The sequence below is a fragment of the Mirounga leonina genome, unplaced genomic scaffold (genome assembly GCF_011800145.1).
Source record: "Mirounga leonina isolate KUSES-001 unplaced genomic scaffold, KU_Mleo_1.0 Mir_115, whole genome shotgun sequence".
NCBI lineage: Eukaryota > Metazoa > Chordata > Mammalia > Carnivora > Phocidae > Mirounga > Mirounga leonina.
In genome coordinates, this window is record NW_023270268.1 from 91,398,254 (window position 1) to 91,419,212 (window position 20,959).

General features: G+C 36.8%; 1 protein-coding gene across 2 annotated transcripts in view; it reads left to right on the plus strand.

Annotated features, from left to right (window-relative positions):
• The window catches only part of GSK3B (glycogen synthase kinase 3 beta), a 206,669-nt gene that overhangs the window by 176,794 nt on the left and 8,916 nt on the right, over positions 1-20,959 (plus strand). For both annotated transcript variants that reach the window (XM_035000079.1, XM_035000080.1), the window contains one exon: positions 10,551-10,649. In XM_035000079.1, coding sequence (XP_034855970.1) covers positions 10,551-10,649 — 99 coding nt within the window. The remainder of the gene's footprint in view (positions 1-10,550; positions 10,650-20,959) is intronic.

Genomic DNA, 20,959 nt, shown 5'->3' on the forward strand with positions numbered 1-20,959 from the left:
CCACATTTTTGTTTATCCATCATCTATTGATGGATATTTGGTTTGTTTATACCTTTTGGCTATTGTGAATAGTGCTGCTAGGAGCATTTGTTTACAAGTATTTGTTTGAATACTTGTTTTTAATTCTTTTAGGTATTGCTGAGTCATGTGGTAATTCTATGTTTAACTTTTTGAGGAACTGCCAAACTATTTTCCACGGTGGTTTGCATGTCTTACATTCTCACCAGCAATGTACGAGAGTTCCAGCTTCTCCACATCCTCACCAATACTTACTTTCCTCTCTTTTTTTTTAATAGCCATCCTAGTGGGTGTGAAGTGGTTTTTCATTGTGCATTGTTATCCTGAGTTTGTTGCAATATAATGAATCACGACCTGGTAAATGCTATTTACCTGTTCTCTAATAAATTACACTCCTAAAACAAATGGACATGAAAATAAATTGGCTTAGATTTTAGAATATGGTCTTGAAAATATTGGAAAGACTTTTATGAACAGGCAGTTTCTATATTGTAAACTAATAGACTCAGCTAACTTTAACGTCCTTAAAAGTCTCTAAAGTTTTTTTAACTTCAGCTTTGACATATGCCTTTTAAAGTAAAGGCTCAATTTGAAGAAGAATAAATAATTTGGTTCAAACTTTATTTATACATGTGTGATATTTACAAGTTTTTAAAAAGGTCTGAAGATTGTTTTATTTTAACATTTCAAATTGTTATATTTGCCCAGAATATAAAACATAACTATGGTTCTCTCTATGTCTGGATGTACATATATATCTTTGAGGATTTAAAGAATATGTGTATATTTGGATGTGGTGTATGTAGATGTAGTATGCAATCTCTACAGCTCCAAGTATTTCTGTGACTCACTGCATATCAGTGAAAAGGATGTACGTGAGTCTTTGTATCTATTCAAATGAACTCTGTAATTATGTCCTTGAAATTAGTTTCCATAAAACTAAATGTATTAAATTGAAAGTACCATCATTTTGAGATATGGCCCTTCTTTTTTAAGCGTTAAAATGCCTATCCTTGCAGCCATTCTGAAACTGAGCTGTAATCACCGGTAGTATTTTCTCCCTTTCCTTCTACATCAGTATTACACTTGAACAGTGTTTTTGTATAAGGACACAGCTGCCCGGGAAAGAAGTGTTATTTGGTGTTATATTTGATCCTCTGTATTCTAATTTTGGATCAGTGCTTCCAAATGATGATCTTGTTTACCAAGGCAAATATGTAACTGTTGTGCAGATGCAACTTCAAAGCACATATTATTTAATAGCAATTAATGAATGATCAGAATAAAACTGGATAATACAAGAGCTTGAAAAAAGGAGAATCAATCACCTAATTGGTTGTATAGCTAGAGAGAGTCCAGAGATAGGAAACACTAAGGGTGGGAGGGTGTTAGTGAAGTTCTGCTGTAAAACCCTCCTCCATCCTCACAAATTTTAATGAAGTCTGTGCTAATTCCCCCAAATGAAATAAAGATAAATCCTTGTCTGCATGTAGTAGGTGTTCAATGAATGTTTGAGTGACACATGCCACTTTTAAGTAAACACAGTATTGATTCATGCAACCAATATTTATTAGACATTTCTAATGTTCCTTCTAGTTGCTGTTAGTGTTGGGCTTTTTTTTTTTTGAAGAAAGAGACAGAGATAATGAGAGAGCACAAGCCAGGAGGAGAAGGAGAAGCAGGTTCCCCACTGAGCAGAGAGCCCGACGCAGGGCTCGACCCCGGGACCCTGGGATCATGACCTGAGCCAAAGGCAGATGCCTAACTGACTAAGCCACCCAGCACCCCTAGTGTTGTTTTAATTAGTCAGGTAAACCTACCCTTTCTATGAAGATTAAACATTTGAGTAAAACACAGGTTTATATTAAAGTAAAGCTTTAACAACAAAGCTAATTGCACTTTGATGTTTATTACTGTGCCATGAGTAATTAGCTATAAATGATAATTAGTATTATACTCATATAATTAAAACAAGTATTTCTGGGCCCCTGGGTGGCTCAGTCGTTAAGTGTTTGCCTTCGGCTCAGGTCATGGTCCCAGGGTCCTGGGATCGAGTCCCACATCGGGCTCCCTGCTTGGCAGGAAGCCTGCTTCTCTTCCCACTCCCCCTGCTTGTGTTCCCTCTCTCACTGTGTCTCTGTCAGACAAATTAAAAAATCTGTAAGAAAAAATAAAACAAGTGTTTCTGTGATCAGCTATAGGAGGAAGAGAGATGAACAGATATGGGACAGAAAACTTGGAGATCCTTTTGACCTCCTGGGTCTACAAGTCAGATTATCAGATGTCTCTCATTTTTCTGGCACTGGGGCTTCAGTGTTCTGGGACCCCCTGACTGATACTCTCTGCATCTAGACATTGGAAACCTGGACAGACCTTTGGCACACCCTCTTTTCCTTCAGTCATTGTATCTCAAAGATGGGACATAATTGAATCAGACCTTAGGAAGCAGGTGGAATCAGGAAATTCCAACAAGGATCATTATTTTCTTTATTCACCAATTCCTTGCCTATTCCAAGGCTGGAATATATTGGGAAATAAGTTGCTTTGTATGTTTAAATGTGAGTCTCCTGTTAATCCCACCACACATCCCCAGTACCAATTTTCTACCTAATTTGTATGAAATTTTACCAAGTAAAGTTATTTTAGCAAACATTTTCCCCTGAGGGCATAGGACAAGTTGGGGGTTGAGCAAAGATGTGTAAAGATTATCAAAACATTAGTATGATTTAGTTTGAAGAGTTTACTGTTTTACTACTTAGCTGGGTTATCTGAGAGATTGATAGCTTTGTGGGGAGATATAGAGGAGTGGTGGTTTATTGGCTGGGCCAGAAGAAGGGAGAACTGCTTAAATGAGAGTTAAAATAGGATATTTGGGGCTGCCAGAGAGCACCATGCAAACTCAGGCAAATTGGATGTCTTGGGGTCAAGGGGCAAGAGTACCTGCACATGAGGAAAGCAGATGAAATAGCATAGAGGTTCCAGAAAGCAAGTGGAAAAAAGGACAAAAATAGAGAAAACAAAAAAATAGGGAAAAAGGGTGCCTGGGTGGTGCAGTCGGTTAAGTATCTGACTCTCGGTTTCAGCTCAGGTCATGATCTCAGGGTCCTGGGATCCAGCCCTGAGTTGAGATTCTCCCTCTCCCTCTGCCCCTCCAGCTTGTGCTGTCTCTCTCTTAAATAAATAAATAAAATCTTTTAAAAAAAGAAGAAATAGGAAAAGGATCAGAGAGATTTTAAAAAGAGTGTAGGTATGTTACAGAATGGGAAGTGATAAAAATGGAATTGAGAATAAGTTGGGGATGAACAATAAAAGCAAGTGTTCTAGAATCCCAGTTCATCAAAGGGTTATACTTCTTCATTTGAAAGCAGTAGATTACTTATTTATAAAATTCATTGTATGGAATTAAAAAAAATTTTTAATTACTGTAAATCATTATTTATCATCATTAGGAGGTTCCCTAATCTTTGTAGCAATGAATTTTAAACCAATATTCTTGTTGTAGAATAGTGATACACGTAAATATGGTCAGCCACCTGCATATCTGCCTTTCTATGTCCTGGGCATTTTCTTTTAGCCTGCCTATCCTCAACTACATCTAAAATGGCCACAGTAGGGGTGTCTGAGAGGCACAGTAGGTTAAGCATCCGACTCTTGATTTCGGCTCAGGTCGTGATCTCAGGGGTCATGAGATTGACTCCACATCAGGCTTTGCGCTATGTGTGGAGTCCACTTGAGATTTTCTTTCCCTCTCCCTCTGTTCCTCCCACTCATGCTCATTCTCTCTCTCTCTAAAATAAGTAAATCTTTAAAAATTAATTAATTAATTAAATAGCTACTACAGCATTTCAACGACCTGAGGTGATGATTCTTCCCATATTATTCTCAAATTACTGTACACCCTGAGTTGGGGTTTTTTGGTTTAGACTTATTATAATTTATAATAGCAAGGATAAATTTACATAAGATAGAAACTCTTGATTTATATGTAGGATATGAATCAAATCACAAAGTGAAACTCATAAACTGTTCTAATTTGCAGTACCCCTATACTTTTTTCAAAAAAACTGAACTGTAAACTTTTTATGTGGTTATCCTGTTTCCTATTGCGTGTTCTTTTGAGTGAAAATGACTATAAAAGGCCTTTATAGAAAAACGGACTTGAGGAAACGTGGTTTTAAATAAGTGGATTATTCTGGTAAATAAATAAGAAATAGAGTTGTTCATATTTTTATCAAGGGAGTTGATATCAGAATTATTCTTTAATATTTCATAAATAATCTAGAAGAGTAAATTTTCTAGATAAGCAAGTTGTACTCTTCTAGGTATTAAAATGCTAAACCAGTGGAAATACACTACAGGGAGAACTTGAGAAAATTCTTGAGTGCACTGAAAGGAGGCAGATAAGTCTCTTAATTCAGGTAGCTAAAGAACTAATAACAAAAATGTTGACTGTATTCAAGATTTTAGGATCTAAATTATTAATTATTTATGAGAATAAATTATCATTTTTCCCTGAGATGATTTTGTCCACTCTGCTTCTTTGACCATACTACTGGGAAGAATGTGGAATGGTATAGAAACAATCAAAAACTAGTATCCTAAAGTTCTTTGTGTGGTTTAGACAGATATGCTTCCAAGAAGACCAGAACACTGGTAGTATATGATATATAACCAAGGCTGGGTGCCTGGGTGGCTCAGTTGGTTAAGCGACTGCCTTCGGCTCAGGTCATGATCCTGGAGTCCCGGGATCGAGTCCCACATCGGGCTCCCTGCTCAGCAGGGGGTCTGCTTCTCCCTCTGCCCTCTTCCCTCTTGTGCTCTCTGTCTCTCATTCTCTCTCTCAAATAAATAAATAAAATCTTTTAAAAAAAATGATATATAACCAAGGCAATAAATATATGCAGTATTGCAGATGAAAGGAGGTAAGTCAGACCTAAAGTCTGGTTCTCTCAGTCTTTAACTAGTTGTAGACGTTGAGCAAGGTACTGTCTCTTAGTTTCCTCACTTAAAAAAAAGTTGAAGTAAAGAATATTCAAGGACACTTTCAGCTCCCAAATGCTGATTATAAAAATGAATTGAATTCAGAAAGATGAAGGAGGGAGGAAAGAAAAGGACGGAGGGAGCTAAACACCACGATAGGGTGAGAATATGTAAAATCATGGTATAAATGGATACAGAAAACACAGACTCACCTTCCCAGGATTCAAAATATTAGTATTATTTTTAGATGCCTCAAAAGGTTATTAGCTAAAGTAATTCATAGTAATGCTACATTTATTATACTCCATCAAGAATGGAATTGAGAATGTAAGATTTTTAGGTTATTAAGATCTATTCTTTTTAATCCCCAGAACTTTTAAAATACTAGCATTTTGCTAGATACCTTTCAAAATATATCACTTCTATAAATGTAGTATACTAAATGCATTCAGACATTTTTGGGTGACTGGTATAAACTGCGATGCTCCCTCTTGGGCAGTTCCAAGGCAGAGTAGTCATGGATATTATGTAGTCCTCACATTAAACATCATTAATATCACCAAGAAACAGTGAGCCTTGTAATTATTTGTTTACTATTTGTCTGATCTTCTAATTAATTTATTTGTTTAATTTTAGGATTTAGTTAGAAACTTGGTCAGGGATTTTCTGGGCACTTTGAAATTGTTAGGAGAGGAGAGGAGCCATTATGATACGGTTGTTTATCTAAAAAAAATCTAAGCAACATTAGAATTCAGTAATGTGTGAGATCAAGTTGCACATCCCAGCATTTGAATTATTGCTCAAAAAAAGTACACAAATGGGCATGCCATTGTGAAAATCGTCTGAACCTTTCTGTAGAGAAATACCACTTTATACAGACAGCCACAGACAATTTTCATATATAGATAGGAGGCCTGATACACATGTGAAGACCTCAAACTAATTGTAGAAGAAAAAGTTAAGTCTGCCTCTTTTAAAAAGTGACTCCTTTCTGGAGATCTGCAGGGTCAGTTTCAAAGCTAATGAAGAAGATAACTTTCTACCTGATGACTGGGTATTTTATTACATCACTGTTAAGAGAAGATCTGGTAAACAAAGGGATTGATTTCTTCCCTCTAGTTAACACATTGATTGCTTCTCTCAGCTTTCCCACTATCCACAGTTTGAACAAACATATGTATGCCCTACGGAGCCACTGACCCACTGCTTCCTCTCCTCCCCCCCAAAAACCAGGAAGGTTTCTTATCTACCTTTTATCATTAAAGTTGGGACTCATCTATTTGGAAGAATAGAAACTTTAAGGAGTACTTAAGGTTTTATCAACTAGATTTATGTTTTGTTTTAATATTTTAAAAGATTGTTTTATCAGGTAGTCAGGTATGGTTAAATTTATTGTTTATCTTTTCATGGGAATGTTTCTTCTTTCGTTTGCATTATAAACAACAGTGCAGCAAAATTCAATTAAATGAATTTGGTCTGCCTTTTGGTTGATTGATATCTATCTTGGTTTTATGTATGTATGTATGTATGTAAAGATTTTCTTTATTTATTTGACAGAGACACAGCAAAAGAGGGAACACAAGCAGGGGGAGTGGGAGAGGGAGAAGCAGGCTTCCCGCCGAGCAGGGAGCCCAATGTGGGGCTCGATCCCAGGACCCTGGGCTCATGACCTGAGCCGAAGGCAGACGCTTAACCGACTGAGCCACCCAGGCGTCCCTATCTTGGTTTTATTGATAACTATTTTTAAATTCATTTGGCTTTTCTTTAAATTGTCCATTAAAATGTTTGGTTATGGAACACATAATGACTGATACCCTATCAAAAGATTCTTGATATTCCCTGATAAACTACTATGTGGTTTTTGATGGCACAGTTTCATGGCATCTGCAGTTGGTTAAATAAACTTTTACCATTGTTAACTTTTCTAAAACCTTCTGAACCTGTTGCCATGTTATTTTGAGCCACGTCTCTGCGATAACATGGTCTGTCTTATTCTTCCTACCTCTTTTCCAAAGCTAGCCCACTTCAGTATTATGGACCTCATTGTTCCCTTAATTATCTTCCTACTCTCAAGCCTAGCACACATATTTATTCCATAAATATTAGCTTGCTTTTTATTTTTAGGCTCATTTATACTCCTTATTCTTTGTCTTCAAGAATACATGCACTCTCCCTGATCCTGTAAGGTTCTTTTGCTCTGCTGTTCCTGTCCTCTAAAATGGGCGCCTGGGTGGCTCAGTCGTTAAGCGTCTGCCTTCGGCTCAGGTCATGATCCCAGGGTCCTGGGATCGAGTCCCACATCAGGCTCCCTGCTCGGCAAGAAGCCTGCTTCTCCCTCTCCCATTCCCCCTGCTTGTGTTACTGCTCTCGCTATCTCTCTCTCTGTCAAATAAATAAATAAAATCTTTAAAAAAATAAAATAAAATAAAATAAAATACCATCCTTTTTTACATTCTTGTGCCCACCCTGCAGTTTGTATCCACACTCATTGTCTCAATTTCCTTACTACTCACTGTCACGAATAGACAGGAAGACTGGGAGTGGGTAGTACTTATCATGAGCAAAAAATCATTTCAACCATTTTGTGCCAGCCCCCTAGAAGTGCCCATAATCTGTCCCCACAAAAGGGACAGACTTTAGTGTAGAGAACAGGACTATAGCAAAAGTATAAAGAGGCTTCCTCTTTTCACATAGGCAAAAGTTACGACAACAACGTCTCTGAAGTAGAGGAAAGCTAATAGATGGAAAGCAGTGGATCTCAAAGAATTCCTATAATTAAGGAAGAGAAGGACAGTGAGTTATAGAGGTTGGGGGGTTTTAGAATTCCCTTTTAGAATGTTAGATTCAGACAAATTTGCAAAAGGCCTCCCCTCCACCCAAAGGCTACTCATTGACTCTAGGTTAAGAATCTAGTCCTTTTAGTTATTTTGTGGACTTACTCTCCTCTTTGTCTTTGGATATGGCAAAACCTCCAGGATCCCATAGCTTCTCCTTTTCTTGCCTCTTATTTTCTTCACTTTTCTCCTTCTTTCCTTTCATTAGTTACCCCTCTCTCCCTACCCAAGACCAAAATGGCTGTCTCCTCCCTAAGTAAAAAGAGGTTGCTTTTTTTCAAGCCCTGCCCTTGTGTGTGTGTGTGTGTGTGTGTGTGTGTGACATAAAACCACCATGCCCCCTCAACTGGGCATACAGATGCACAGAAAGATGGGTGATCTAATAAAAGAGAGTAAATGAATGGGAGAAAGTGGGCAGCATGGGCCAGAAGTAAAGTGACGATACTGAGTTTATTTTAAAGATTATCTTAAAAATGGCTTTGTCAAAATGCCATATCTTAAAATCTCGGGTCATCTTTTCCTTTTTAGATTTTCTTTTAGATGTTGGGCTCTTGGTCGTAGAGATCTTTTAATTTAAAAGTGCTCCTATCCTGAATAGGTTGAATGCCTTTCTTGCTAGCTTATTTGTGTAATTGTCCTTCCATTTTCAATTTCTGTTGATCAAAGACAGTTATTGTTTTCTCTGTCCTGGGACCTACTAACATACTGTTTCTTGCTCAGTATTGATAGATGGATGGGAGTATGGATGGGTGGGTGGATGGATGGATTTTAAAGAAGCCTTTCTATTTTAGCAGATTTTAATTGTAATCGGGATGATAAATCTTCCTTTTAGGTTAATTAAGAGTAACTACCACATCGATTAATTTTTATTCTAGAACCATAGAGTCATCAGCCATGGTAATTGGGATTCTCTTGCTTTCCTAGGTATAAGATTATGGGTTGAAATCGGACTAATGTAAAATAAAACAACCTAGGATCTTCCTGTTCCTCAGTGAGAACCAGTATAGCTACTAAAGCTGATGTTGAGAAAACAGCATCTCTTCAAACCTGATCAATAGGACAGTGGTTTTCCAACTGTCTTCCACCTGTTAATTTGAGGAGCTGCCCTACATCTTCTCACTTAAGGGGAAAAGATAATGAATAGTCTTCTCTCAGTTTTAGGCTTTTGCTCCCATTCATTTCAGCTTGTTGGTTTTTGTTTTTTGTTTTTTAACCAGAATCTGGTATCATTTAGTACAAAATTTAGATATTTAGGTGCCAATTTGAATAAGTCAATAATGGGGCTTTGCAACAGAAAACATTTTTATTTTTTTAATTTGTTTTTAAAGATTTTATTTATTTATTTGAGAGAGCGTGGGAGGAGCAGACTCCATGCTGAGTGTGGAGCCCAACACAGGGCTCAATCTCACAACCCTGAGATCATGACCTGAGTTGGACACTCAACGGACTGAGCCACCCAAGCACCCCCAGAAAATATTTTAAACTATAATATTAAAACACTGTTTACCTTACTAGGGGCTGGTGGGAAGGATGAATGGGGAGTGACTGCTGAAAGGTTTCCCTTTGAGTAATGACAGTGCTTTGAAACTAGACAGAGGTGTGGATGGTTGTACAACATTGTGAATGTTTGAAATGCCACTGAACTGTGCACTTTAAAATGGTTAATTTTATGTTATGCAAATTTACCTTAAGATTGTACTATTTCTTAATTTTTTTTATTCCATGCCATATCTGTGAATTGTCAAAATGTATGCTTTAGTTCAGAGAATAAGGTCTTCCTGTAGCTAGTATGGTTGTATAATTATCCCTTCAAATTACAACACTTATTAGAATGAAAATGAACAGTCACTGGGTAAATGCTCGAATAACAAGAATTAACCAGGGTTATCGCCACAAGACCAGGAGAACGGTCACATTACATAAAACTAACACCAGTACTTGTATGTAAAAGCTCACCACACTCCTTGCTATCTGTCTACGTCATTAGATCCAATATCATCTTAAATTATTTCTTAAGGCTTGTATATAGAACTTGATTCTTAGAAGAAAGCCACTCTATAGAATTGACAGAAACTTCCACATGCAGGTAAAAACTAACAAAGTAACAATCTTACTGAGTTAAAAGGTAAAATAGAATGGAATAAAAGCATTCTTATTTTTAATAAAGCGACGAAACTTTAACAGTTTGGTAGGCTGGTCCATGTGTGCAGTGGTGCATACATACACATACACACACAGACATTAGTCCTATTCTCTTTTCTATGACTCTATCACTCTCAATTCCTGTAGTCAAATATTGTTAGAGTAATATGGGAGAACCTAGTATATTTAAGTTAATGAAAGATGGAAATATATCTTTTTAAGTTGATTACTAGCTCATTGATTTAGTTTTAGATGTAGGTTTATCGTGTCTTTTTTTTCTTTTAAGCCAGTGTTTTAAAGTATTTTATGTTTATTGTTACCAATAAAAGTAGTTTCACATACAAAGTTAAGAAAGGGTTCTAAGGGCGTCTGGGTGGCTCGGATGGTTAAGTGTCTGCCTTCGGCTCAGGTCGTGATCCCAGGGTCCTGGGATCGAGTTCCGCATCGGGCTCCCTGCTCCTTGGGAGCCTGCTTCTCCCTCTGCCTCTCTCTCTCGGTCTCTCATGAATAAATAAATAAAATCTTAAAAAAAAAAAAAAAGAATGGGCCCTAATATGTGTCTTACCTTTTCTTTAGAACTGTCAAGTAATCCACCTCTAGCTACCATCCTTATTCCTCCTCATGCTCGGATTCAAGCAGCTGCTTCAACCCCTACAAATGCCACAGCAGCCTCAGGTGAGAACATAAGTCTCTTGTCTAAAAACATTCTATTTTTTTAAAAAGATATGATTACCTCCATTTTATTTCATGTGATGCATGTGAACATTTAATGCCCTCCAAGTATCAAAAACATAGCACAGCCAAATGAATATGAATAAAATGTTGTTTTATTTCCAAAAAGCGCAAAAGGACCCCATATATACTTTATATATAAATTGTAAATATCTTACTATAATGTTAAATTCTGTCATCTTAGTTATCTTTAAAGTCATGCTTTCTCTATAATTTCTTGATAAATATACATCAGACAAGATGCCTGTAGCAGAAAGTAATCTGTACAAATGTAATATTATTGAAGATAACTTACTTTAGTTTCATCATTCTGAGTGTAAATTATATTTATATACTGGAGAGGCAAACTTTCAAGAAGTATAAAATACAGATTGGTATAATTTAATCATTTGAAAGGACTAAAACTGTAATGCAAATACATTTAAGATTTAGATCAGAATATGACTCGATCTTGTCTATCTTTAAAAAAAAAAAAAATGCCTTCATGGTCTCCCAGGTTAGAGCTCTGGTATACTGCTGGTCTCTTAGCCAGTTAATGGGGCCTGATTTAGTGAGAATTGCAGATATTCTGAAAATATCCAACCTTTGAATGAATTTAAAAGTTCTTCAAAGAATGGCTGGATGCTATTTAAAATCAAGTTAGAAATATAATAGCACAATTGGGCTCAGAATTTGGTACCCTTTTTTATCCTCCTCTAAAAAGCAGATGTCAGAAGCTGACTCCGTTTTCATTAAATCATCTATTAACATTGAACTGAGTTGGATCAGACTTATTTTTGCCTAAGGGCACTGATACTGCAGGAGATCAAATCTTTCATTATTAGTTCTTGGAATTCCACAGTAAGGTCATAATCCATCTCCTGTTGTCCGACGCACAGTTGTTTGTTCCTGTGCAAAGATTTTTTAGAACGTTGCTAATAAAGATGTCCTTGTCCTACCTTCGTTCCAGAAAAAGTCTGGAAAAAATGGTTTCTTTTCTAGTTCTAGTTCCATCAACACATGCTACTTTGAGAAAGTCATTTGAACTTTATTGGTTTTAGTAATGTCTTACTAGTTTTCTCCATCTGTAAAATGAGTGGCATTGCTCTCCTAGAATAATGTTGTAAAAATCAAATGTGCTGAACTGTGCTTTAAATTTTTTAAATATAAGGTTTTTAAAACTATGACCAATTTATTTAGAAGGTAGATAGAATTGCTTACGTGAGCTATTAATAAACCTAATAGGGGCGCCTGGGTGGCTCAGTCGTTAAGCATCTGCCTTCGGCTCAGGTCATGATCCCAGGATCCTGGAATCGAGCCCCGCATCGGGCTCCCTGCTCCGCGGGAAGCCTGCTTCTCCCTTTCCCACTCCCCCTGCTTGTGTTCCATCTCCCGCTGTGTCTCTCTCTGTCAAATAAATAAATAAAATTAAAATAAATAAATAAACCTAATAAATCCCTAACCCAACTTAGATTTTAGATTACGTTGATTGTTCAAAGCATGAAATAGCCCCTAACCCTGAACTAACGCAGTTACTTGTTGAGCTAGTTTCTAAGAGTTTTATTAGAATTGCTTTAGACTATAAATAAAAATGAAGTTAGAAATATAATAGCACCAGTTATGATTGGCAAGTTTTGGGTAATTTTAAATGATTTCCTTAGTGTGAGATACTAAATAAGTTAAAGAAAGGTTTTTGGGCAAATTGCCTAGTATAACCTGATTTTTATGTTGCTTTGATACAAGTTGCAGGAGATCCCCCAAAATATTTCATTGCTATATATATATATTCTTAAAGCCATTTAAATCAGATTTCAACATGAATATGGAAAATGACATTGTAAATGTCAAATGACATTGGCCTCTGATCCTGAGAGTTTACTTTGAAGTTGAAGTACATTAGAGTATGAGGAATTTAATAGAGGAATAGTAGGCTGAGGCTAAGGACAGAATTAAAATTGAGAAAAATGCCTGCCTTGAATCTCTCTTTTTTAAGATTTTATTTATTTATTTGACAGAGAGAGACACAGTGAGAGAGGGAACACAGCAGGGGGAGTGGGAGAGGGAGAAGCAGGCTTCCCGTGGAGCAGGGAGCCTGATGTGGGTCTCCATCCCAGAGCACTGGGATCATGACCTGAGCCTGGGACACTGGGATCATGACCTGAGCCTAAGGCAGACCCTTAACAACTGAGCCACCCAGGTGCCCCTTGAATATCTTGATAAATAGTTACCAAAGAGAATTTCAGATAATGCTTTGAGCTTCCTAGTGGCTAAAGTAAATAAAGGAATGTTACCTGTTAAAATTTCCCATTGTTCATTAGATAAGCACCTTGATGGCTTAGGAGAAGCAAAATGTTTCTGGGCCTGCTGTTTGAGAAGTATTTCTCCCTTAGGGCTTCAGATTTGGTACTGTAAGAGATAGATTAAATGGAGTTCCCTTTACCATTCCAACAATAAATGTAATAATGAACCTCATATGGATACTTTCTTAAGTGCCCCTCAGTGTGAGCCAGTGGCAAAACACCACAGTATAGTCAGGGAAAAAGTTTTCTTTGGGGCCAAAGTAGTGAGAATCAAGTATGTTACCAAACATATCTCAGGAAATGCTGATCTAGATGAAGGAATTGACTGTGCGACATTAACAGCTGCCTATATTTAAATAAATATGTATATATGTGTATATATATTTTTTAAATAAGAATTTGGCAGTGTGAGTTATATTCTTTAATACCTTAAAATTATACGTGCTCTTGTCTCTCTTGGCTTCAGTTTCCTTATCCATAAAACAGGAATAGTAAATACCCACTACATAGACTTGTGAAAAGTAAGATATAAAGTGTACAAAGTACTTAGTTTGTGTTATGGTCAGAGTTCAGGTAGTGACTGCAGGTGAATTGATTAAGACCTGTTGGAAGGCATTACTATATATAACAAGAACCATCACAGTTCATACTTTTTAGTTCACTAATCCCACTTTGGGAGATCTTAACTTTATGATACGTCTTCTTTTTTTTTTTTTTTTAAGATTTTATTTATTTATTTGACAGTGAGAGAGGGAACACAAGCAGGCAGAGTGGGAGAGGGAGAAGCAGGCTCCCCGCTGAGCAGAGAGCCCGATGCGGGCTCGATCCCAGGACCCTGGGATCATGACCTGAGCCGACGGAGACGCTTAACGACTGAGCCACCCAGGCGCCCCTTTTAGGATACTTCTAATAGAAGACAGAAAGCTACCATGTACAGAGATAGAAATAGGAATAATTATATAATAACAAAAAGGAGAGCCAGTCTGATCTGAATGGTCAACAGGAAGAAATTGTTTCGATACCTTATGAAATCTCCATCTTTATGTAATCATAAAAAAATCAATTATGTAGCTTATAGACATTTGTAGAAATATTCACGAGATCTTATATACCATGTTGGTAACTGCCAAAGTGAATGTTTGCATGTGGATAGGGACAAGATAAAAATATACAAAAATTAAAGCAGTTGTGTTAAATTAGTGGGTATGGATGTTGATTTTTTTTTTCTCAAAAACTCTCATATTCTTTCTAAATTGTTTTTAAAAAGTACCTCAGTATCAGAAGGCATTATATTTGATCATGGCTCTGATGAGAAACTCTTGAAAATTACATATACTGTTCTTAGTCCATAAAGTATAATTTTACATATGTATAATATATAATTTTAGTATATAACTTTAGTATATATGATATATAATTTTAACATATATATGTTTTTAATATATATGCAAGTTTTATATATATATAAATTCTGATTTTCTCCACATCCCCAACAGATCCTTTTATTTACTCCATTTGGGAGACCATTCACCTAAACTATTTAGAGTAATAAATTTTGAGAAATTAAAGTTTTACTGATCAAATATGAACCACTTTAGAGATCATCTGGTCCAATGCCACGTGAGTTAAGTGTGAGATGTGGTAGGGAATTTCAACTAGAGCAGTTTCTCTTTATGTTTTGTAGATCAGTCTTCTGGGTAAGATTTCTTTCAGTGTAATGGTTCTGCTATTAAATTTAAAACACACTGATTTCAGCTCATGTTTCTTACTGTCTGCTGAGAAGAAGCCATCTATTCCATGCTTATGTATATTCAGTAACTGGAAGCTCATTACTGTAAAAATAAACACATTCCATCTTTGTATCATTCTGTTAGAAAGTTTATCCTTTTTTCACCCTGAAATTTGTCCCCCTGTACTTTCTTCCACTCAGTGATCCTATTCTGGGGTTACACACAAAAGTCCTTCGAATTTTAATGATGGCTAACTGCCTTCCATATTAGTGAGGGTTTCAAATCCTAATCCTCAGTATGTTCTAAGTGTCAGGATGTTGGGTTTTCTATACAATTATATATCATCTACACATTTCATAAACATAACAGTTTTTTGCCTCTAAGCAACTAATAAAACATATCAAACAGTACAAGGCAGGGCCTACTTAGAGATGTTTTTGCCTTTTCCCAAGTTACTGATAGAATAAGTTAAATGTCAGTAGGCAAGGCTTACTAGAGATTATTCTTCTGGTGATTTCTGAGTGATTGTTTACCCCTCTTGTTTGCTTAGCTACAGACCAACCTTACAGTGTTCATTTGTATAATAATATTTTTTAAAACTTTGTAAAATGCTTTGTTGTTATGAAAATTTTCAAAAAAGTTTTTCCATCCATAAGGTAACTCTGTCAAAAATGGAAATTAGGGCGCCTGGGTGGCTCAGTCGTTAAGCGTCTGCCTTCGGCTCAGGTCATGATCCCAGGGTCCTGGGATCGAGTCCCACATCGGGCTCCCTGCTTGGCGGGAAGCCTGCTTCTCCCTCTCCCACTCCCCCTGCTTGTGTTCCTGCTCTCACTATCTCTCTGTCAAATAAATAAATAAAATCTTAAAAAAAAAAAAAAATGGAAATTAAACTTTTTTTTTTTAAGACTTAGGGAAATTTCTAATGTCTACTATTTGTCCACTGTGAGTTTCTGTAATCCATTTTAGAATTTGTTTCTTGGGCTTTAGATTCTGGGTTTAAAGACATTTAAAATGTGTAGATTGCCCTCACCTTCCTTGGGCTGCATTTTGTTTATTAGGATTTTTGTTATATCCTTTCCAGGTTGAAACCCCTTCTAACAGAAAAGGGAATCATGATAGGAGTTGGACAAGGTCTGTCTTCTCTTTTTACCTGGTCAGGGGGTTTAACTTTTTTTGACCTTGCTTTGAAAACATTATGCTGTTTTAAACCAAATCTGGCCTGTTCTTAGAGGTTCACATTGTTATTTTCTATTCTTCCTTAAATATGTGCCCTTCTTGTTAAAGTTATCTGTGTTTAAAATGATGAGCTTGTCAGAGAAAACCCTTTTAATTGGTTTATTTGGTTCTTCTCCCTTTACTTTGCATTGAGATTATTTGCAATTGCTTGGTCAGAGTTTTTTTTTCTAATTTTCTATTTCTTATCAGTTTTGAGCTCCTTTTGAAGACTGTAGCCACAAAATCATACCTATTATTCCCTGAACTTTTTGAAATCCATTTTACTGAAGTCATGGCTCAGATTAGGCAGGGCCCGTGGTTCCCTTTACTTACTACTACAGTTATTTTTACCCCAGAGTTCCTGTCACCTACGTCCCCAGCCAATTCTTTCTAGTTGGGCAGAATTAAACCCAGAATAATTTCTCCCATTGTTTGTTTCCACTAATTTTCAGAGTTGAAATGTTAAACAAATTAAGTCCATTGGATCAAATACTTTGTAAAATCACAGTTACTGTCCTTTTGTCCCCTCCCCAAGTACTATTATCCTTTGCCTCTTTGCCACTGTATAGTGTGCTTTGGGAAAGCTGTATCCATATCTTGTCTGGTTTTAGAATCTGCAGGGCATTACCCTCAATTGTTCCTTTTCCTAACCCTTCCTTTCTGTTGTCTCTTTATCTTAAACCAAATATATATGGAATTTCTAAAGATACATAGCTTTTAAAAATGGGGATTTTTTTCTATTAAAAACATAATATATAGTTAGTTTAGAAAATAAAAGTCTCCCATATTCTCAGTTCTAAAGATAATGAAAGGTATCGTCATTTTATATTTTAGTCTGTATATGAATAGGCAGAGAGACGTGCCTTTTTTTTTATGGGCCCTGCTTTTCAGGGGATGGGGGTATATGACTATGCTATGCATCCTAAACCTGTACCATAATTTATTTAACTTAATTTCTTAGACATTTGTATTGTATCTCAGTCTTTAGAAGTATAATTGCCAAGTCAAAAGATAATAAAATTTTTTTAAGATTTTGATATATATCAAATTGCCTTCCAAAAGGCTTGTCTCAGTTTATGGCAGTGCACATATTTTTCCATTTCTCCATTACCTTAACATTAGCCAGCCCAGAGTGGGAGTGGGGAAGGTGCCGTATGCATGTGTGCACATATATTTTTAGGTATTACCAACTTGGTGGCCAAAGAATGTGGGTGTCTTTTAGGTACAGTGCTATACCCATTTCTTCCTTTTGGCTCTGTGTTTGAAATACAGACTTCCCTCCACATTTGCCAATTTGACAGACTCACACCAGTGAGGATGTATCTATCCTAAGCTAAGATTTCAAGTTTGCTTGGCAAGTTTTGTATGTAGGTACCTAAAAGTCAAGCCAGCTTAGTCATTATTTTTCTCAAAGCAGCGTTAAGTATCACTTCAAGGAAATTGTTTCTTCTTATTCAAAACATGTTTTCTCCTGTTGAGTCAAAATTTTTACCTGAACTTCTCCCCCTCCAGAAGTAATGTAAAATCATCTTGATTAAGTTGATAAATGTTCTATCAAACATTCTTCTAGATGTTCTTCAGATGTTCCTCAGTTCCTTGCCTGAAGTCACCTGCTGATACTCGTATGCCTTTTCTTATTCTTTGTTCCTAAATTAGATCTTTTAACTTAAAAGGTGAAAATGTTTCCTGTGTCCTCATGGCCTTTAATTACCTACCCTAAACGACCAACCCTCCTAATTAAAATGTGCTCTATCGGGCGCCTGGGTGGCTCAGATGGTTAAGCGTCTGCCTTCGGCTCAGGTCATGATCCCAGGGTCCTGGGATCGAGCCCCGCATCGGGCTCTCTGCTCTTTGGGAGCCTGCTTCTCCCTCTGCCTCTCTCTCTCTCTGTCTCTCATGAATAAATAAATAAAATCTTAAAAAAAAAAAAAAAAATGTGCTCTATCCCTGAGCCCAGAGCAACTAAGATCTCTCCTCTGCTGGCAGATAAGATATAAGGTCTTATTGACAAGCCCTCCAACTTTGTTAGTTTTTTGGTTGGCTCCCTGGCATCTGAATTGCAGTTCTATTTTTGAAATGACTAAAGCCACTTTGGTGTCTTGTGCCATACCTTTTCCTCAGAAAAATAAGAAAAGAGAGGTAATGATGCTTTGCTGAGGAGGGGTCACCCTCACTCTCCCTCATTATTATACACCCCAAATTGTCAAAGTCATAGTAGACATTATAAAAACGAAAATTGAGTCCTTCTCTTTATAGATGACTTTCACTTCGTTAATGTAGAATATGATTTCAATTTAAATGTAAGTGTAGGGTGTACCCTGGATTCTCTGTGAAAAAAATGATTTTGTTTGTTCCTGTGTCAGTTAATAACACTAATAACTGAAACATAGTTTTTTTGTTTGTTTTCAAGGTTTAACGGTTTCATTTTATTTTATTTTTATTATGTTAATCACCATACATCATTCATTTTTGAAAATTATTTGCGTATAACAGCCAGTGCTCCATGCAGAACGTGCCCTCTTTAATAGTTTTTTAATAAAGATATTTCCACTTGGAACAGCTTGAATAGGAACTTCCTGAGTATAAATAGCATATCCCAGGCTGCCAAAATTTTATCTTTTAGTGGAGTTGACCTGTCATGAGACATTTGTAACTATTATAGAATGAGATAATAGTAAATAGAAACATGTGAAATGGGCTCAGAGAGCTTAAAGGAAATAAAAGTATACTTAAAGTTAACCAACTATACTTATAAAACTACATGTAAGATACGAAAAGGATTTGATATCTGCAGTATGCTTTTACTAATCTGCCAGTAATAAAAATATTAAAAAATTTAAGGATTTTGTAGCTTTTGAGAACTTGAAATGTATTTATGATAAAGAGGGAACAAAGTTTTTATTTTTATTTAATTTCAGTTAAATTTAAGTAACCACATATAATTAGCAGCCACCCTATGAGAGAGTATAGATAGAACATTTCCATCATTGCTGCTGGGCCAAACAGTGAACACTTGCATCACTCACTTAAAAGGCTTTATCTTTTAGATAGATCCATAGTTGCAGAATACTGATTCATGGTAGCAGAACGTTTGGAACCCCAGCCTCTTATGTTTACTCACTGTGCTTTCCTCTCAGCCTGTTTTCTTATTTGCTCCTCTCTTTTTATTTAAACACTTTGGCAACAGTTTATAAATGTGGGACCTTCCATTCACTCTCCTTCTCTCCCCATTGGCACATTTGATTAAACACATTTGGAGGGAGAATGGACAGGACTTGCTGATGCATTAGATGTAGGGGGTTAGGGAAAGGAAAGAATCATGGTGACAACTTTTGGTTTATGACCTGAGCAACTAGGTGGGGCATTTTCCTCAGTATTGAGACAGCTGCTCAACAAATCCATGACTCACTTATCTACAGTGAGTCAACTCTTACAGATCTCTGAAAATCTAGGAGGTGGGGGAGAAACTATGGGTCCAATCCTAAAATGTCTGTGTATCATATATGGAATTTTACACATCAAAATTTTCTCTAGGACAAAAATTGCAGCCTCATGGATTCTATTGGGAACCTGATACCCTTGGCTTCACTATGGGGTTGCCCTACTTGTCATTTTTACCTCTGAAGTTACACAGAATAAAATTGGTTTCAGTAAATACATCTACAAATTCCCTTTGCCATATCCAGCACAAAAGCCATACAACCATAGACTCTTCTTAGAATTAGAGGAAAAACAAGTGATCACCTGATGCAGTTTTCCTTGTCTTTTGTATATTTTATTGGGAACATACCTACATATCTTGGAGTTGGTCAGGGATGCTCTCATGAGCTTGTGGGCATAAATTCTACCTGGCATTTAACTTATATGACCTATATATATGTTTAAGATACTCCAAAATTTAGCAGTTTAAAACAAGAATAAACTTTTATTATCTCATATAGTTTATGTGGGTCAGGAATTAGAAGCAGCCTAACTGGATGGTTCTAGGTCAGGGTCTTTTATGAGGTTATAGTCAAATGTCAGCTAGTGCTGCAGACATTGGAAAGCTTACCTGGGGCTGGAAGATCTGCTTCCAGGATGACTCATTTATGTGCTTAGTGAATCAGTCCTGGCTGCAAGAGGCCTCAGTCCCTTACCATTTTTGTACCCCTCCATGGGGCCACTTAAGTGTCTCACATTGTGGCAGCTGGTTTTCCCTGGACCAACTGATCTTAGAAAGAGGACAAGGTAGAAGCCACAGAATCTTTTATGTCCTAACCCTGAAAGTCATACACCATTGTCTCTGCAAATACCCTGTTGGTTACATAGGTCAGCCCTATTACTGGGGGAAGGGACTACATTAGGGCATGGACACCCAAGAGACATGACTCATCGGGGCCATCTTGGAAAGGGGCTACGACAGTGTATAGGAATGATCTTATGCCTTGGTCCCTCAAAGCTGATTATTCTCTCTGTTCCCCTTCAAGTCCATCTTTGGTTGATTGGTTGCCTGGTTCTGAAATAGCATCAGTAGGATGGTAATGGGCATTGGTTTCTATAGGAAGCTTGGAAGTCAGTGAAATATCACCTCTGTAGTTGTTTGCAAAACACTTGTATCTCTGCATACCCCATACAGACTGTTTGAGAATTAGGAAATAAAATAACTGTACTTTTAATTCTTCTTACTATAAATTCACAGATCTGTTTTAATGTAGTAACCCTTTTAGACAATAGAAATAGGCTTCTAGAAATCATAGTGGATTAGGTAGGAGTTAGGTCTGAATGAAAGTCCCCTTAAGCTCTTTTCTTCCTTTGCTAGGAAATCTTTTCTGCTGTACCTTGTAGTACCCATAAAGGCCGTCATTCTCTTCCTCTAACGTCTCTGTGCTCAGTTCTCCCATTTGTTAGCTCTGCAACCATGGGCACATTGCTTAATTTCTTTGTGCCTCTATTTTCCCATTTGCAAATGGGGGCAATCATTGTATCTATTTCTTGGGGTTGCTCTGTGGGCATGCAATGTACTTAGTATGATGTCTAGCACATTGGTAAG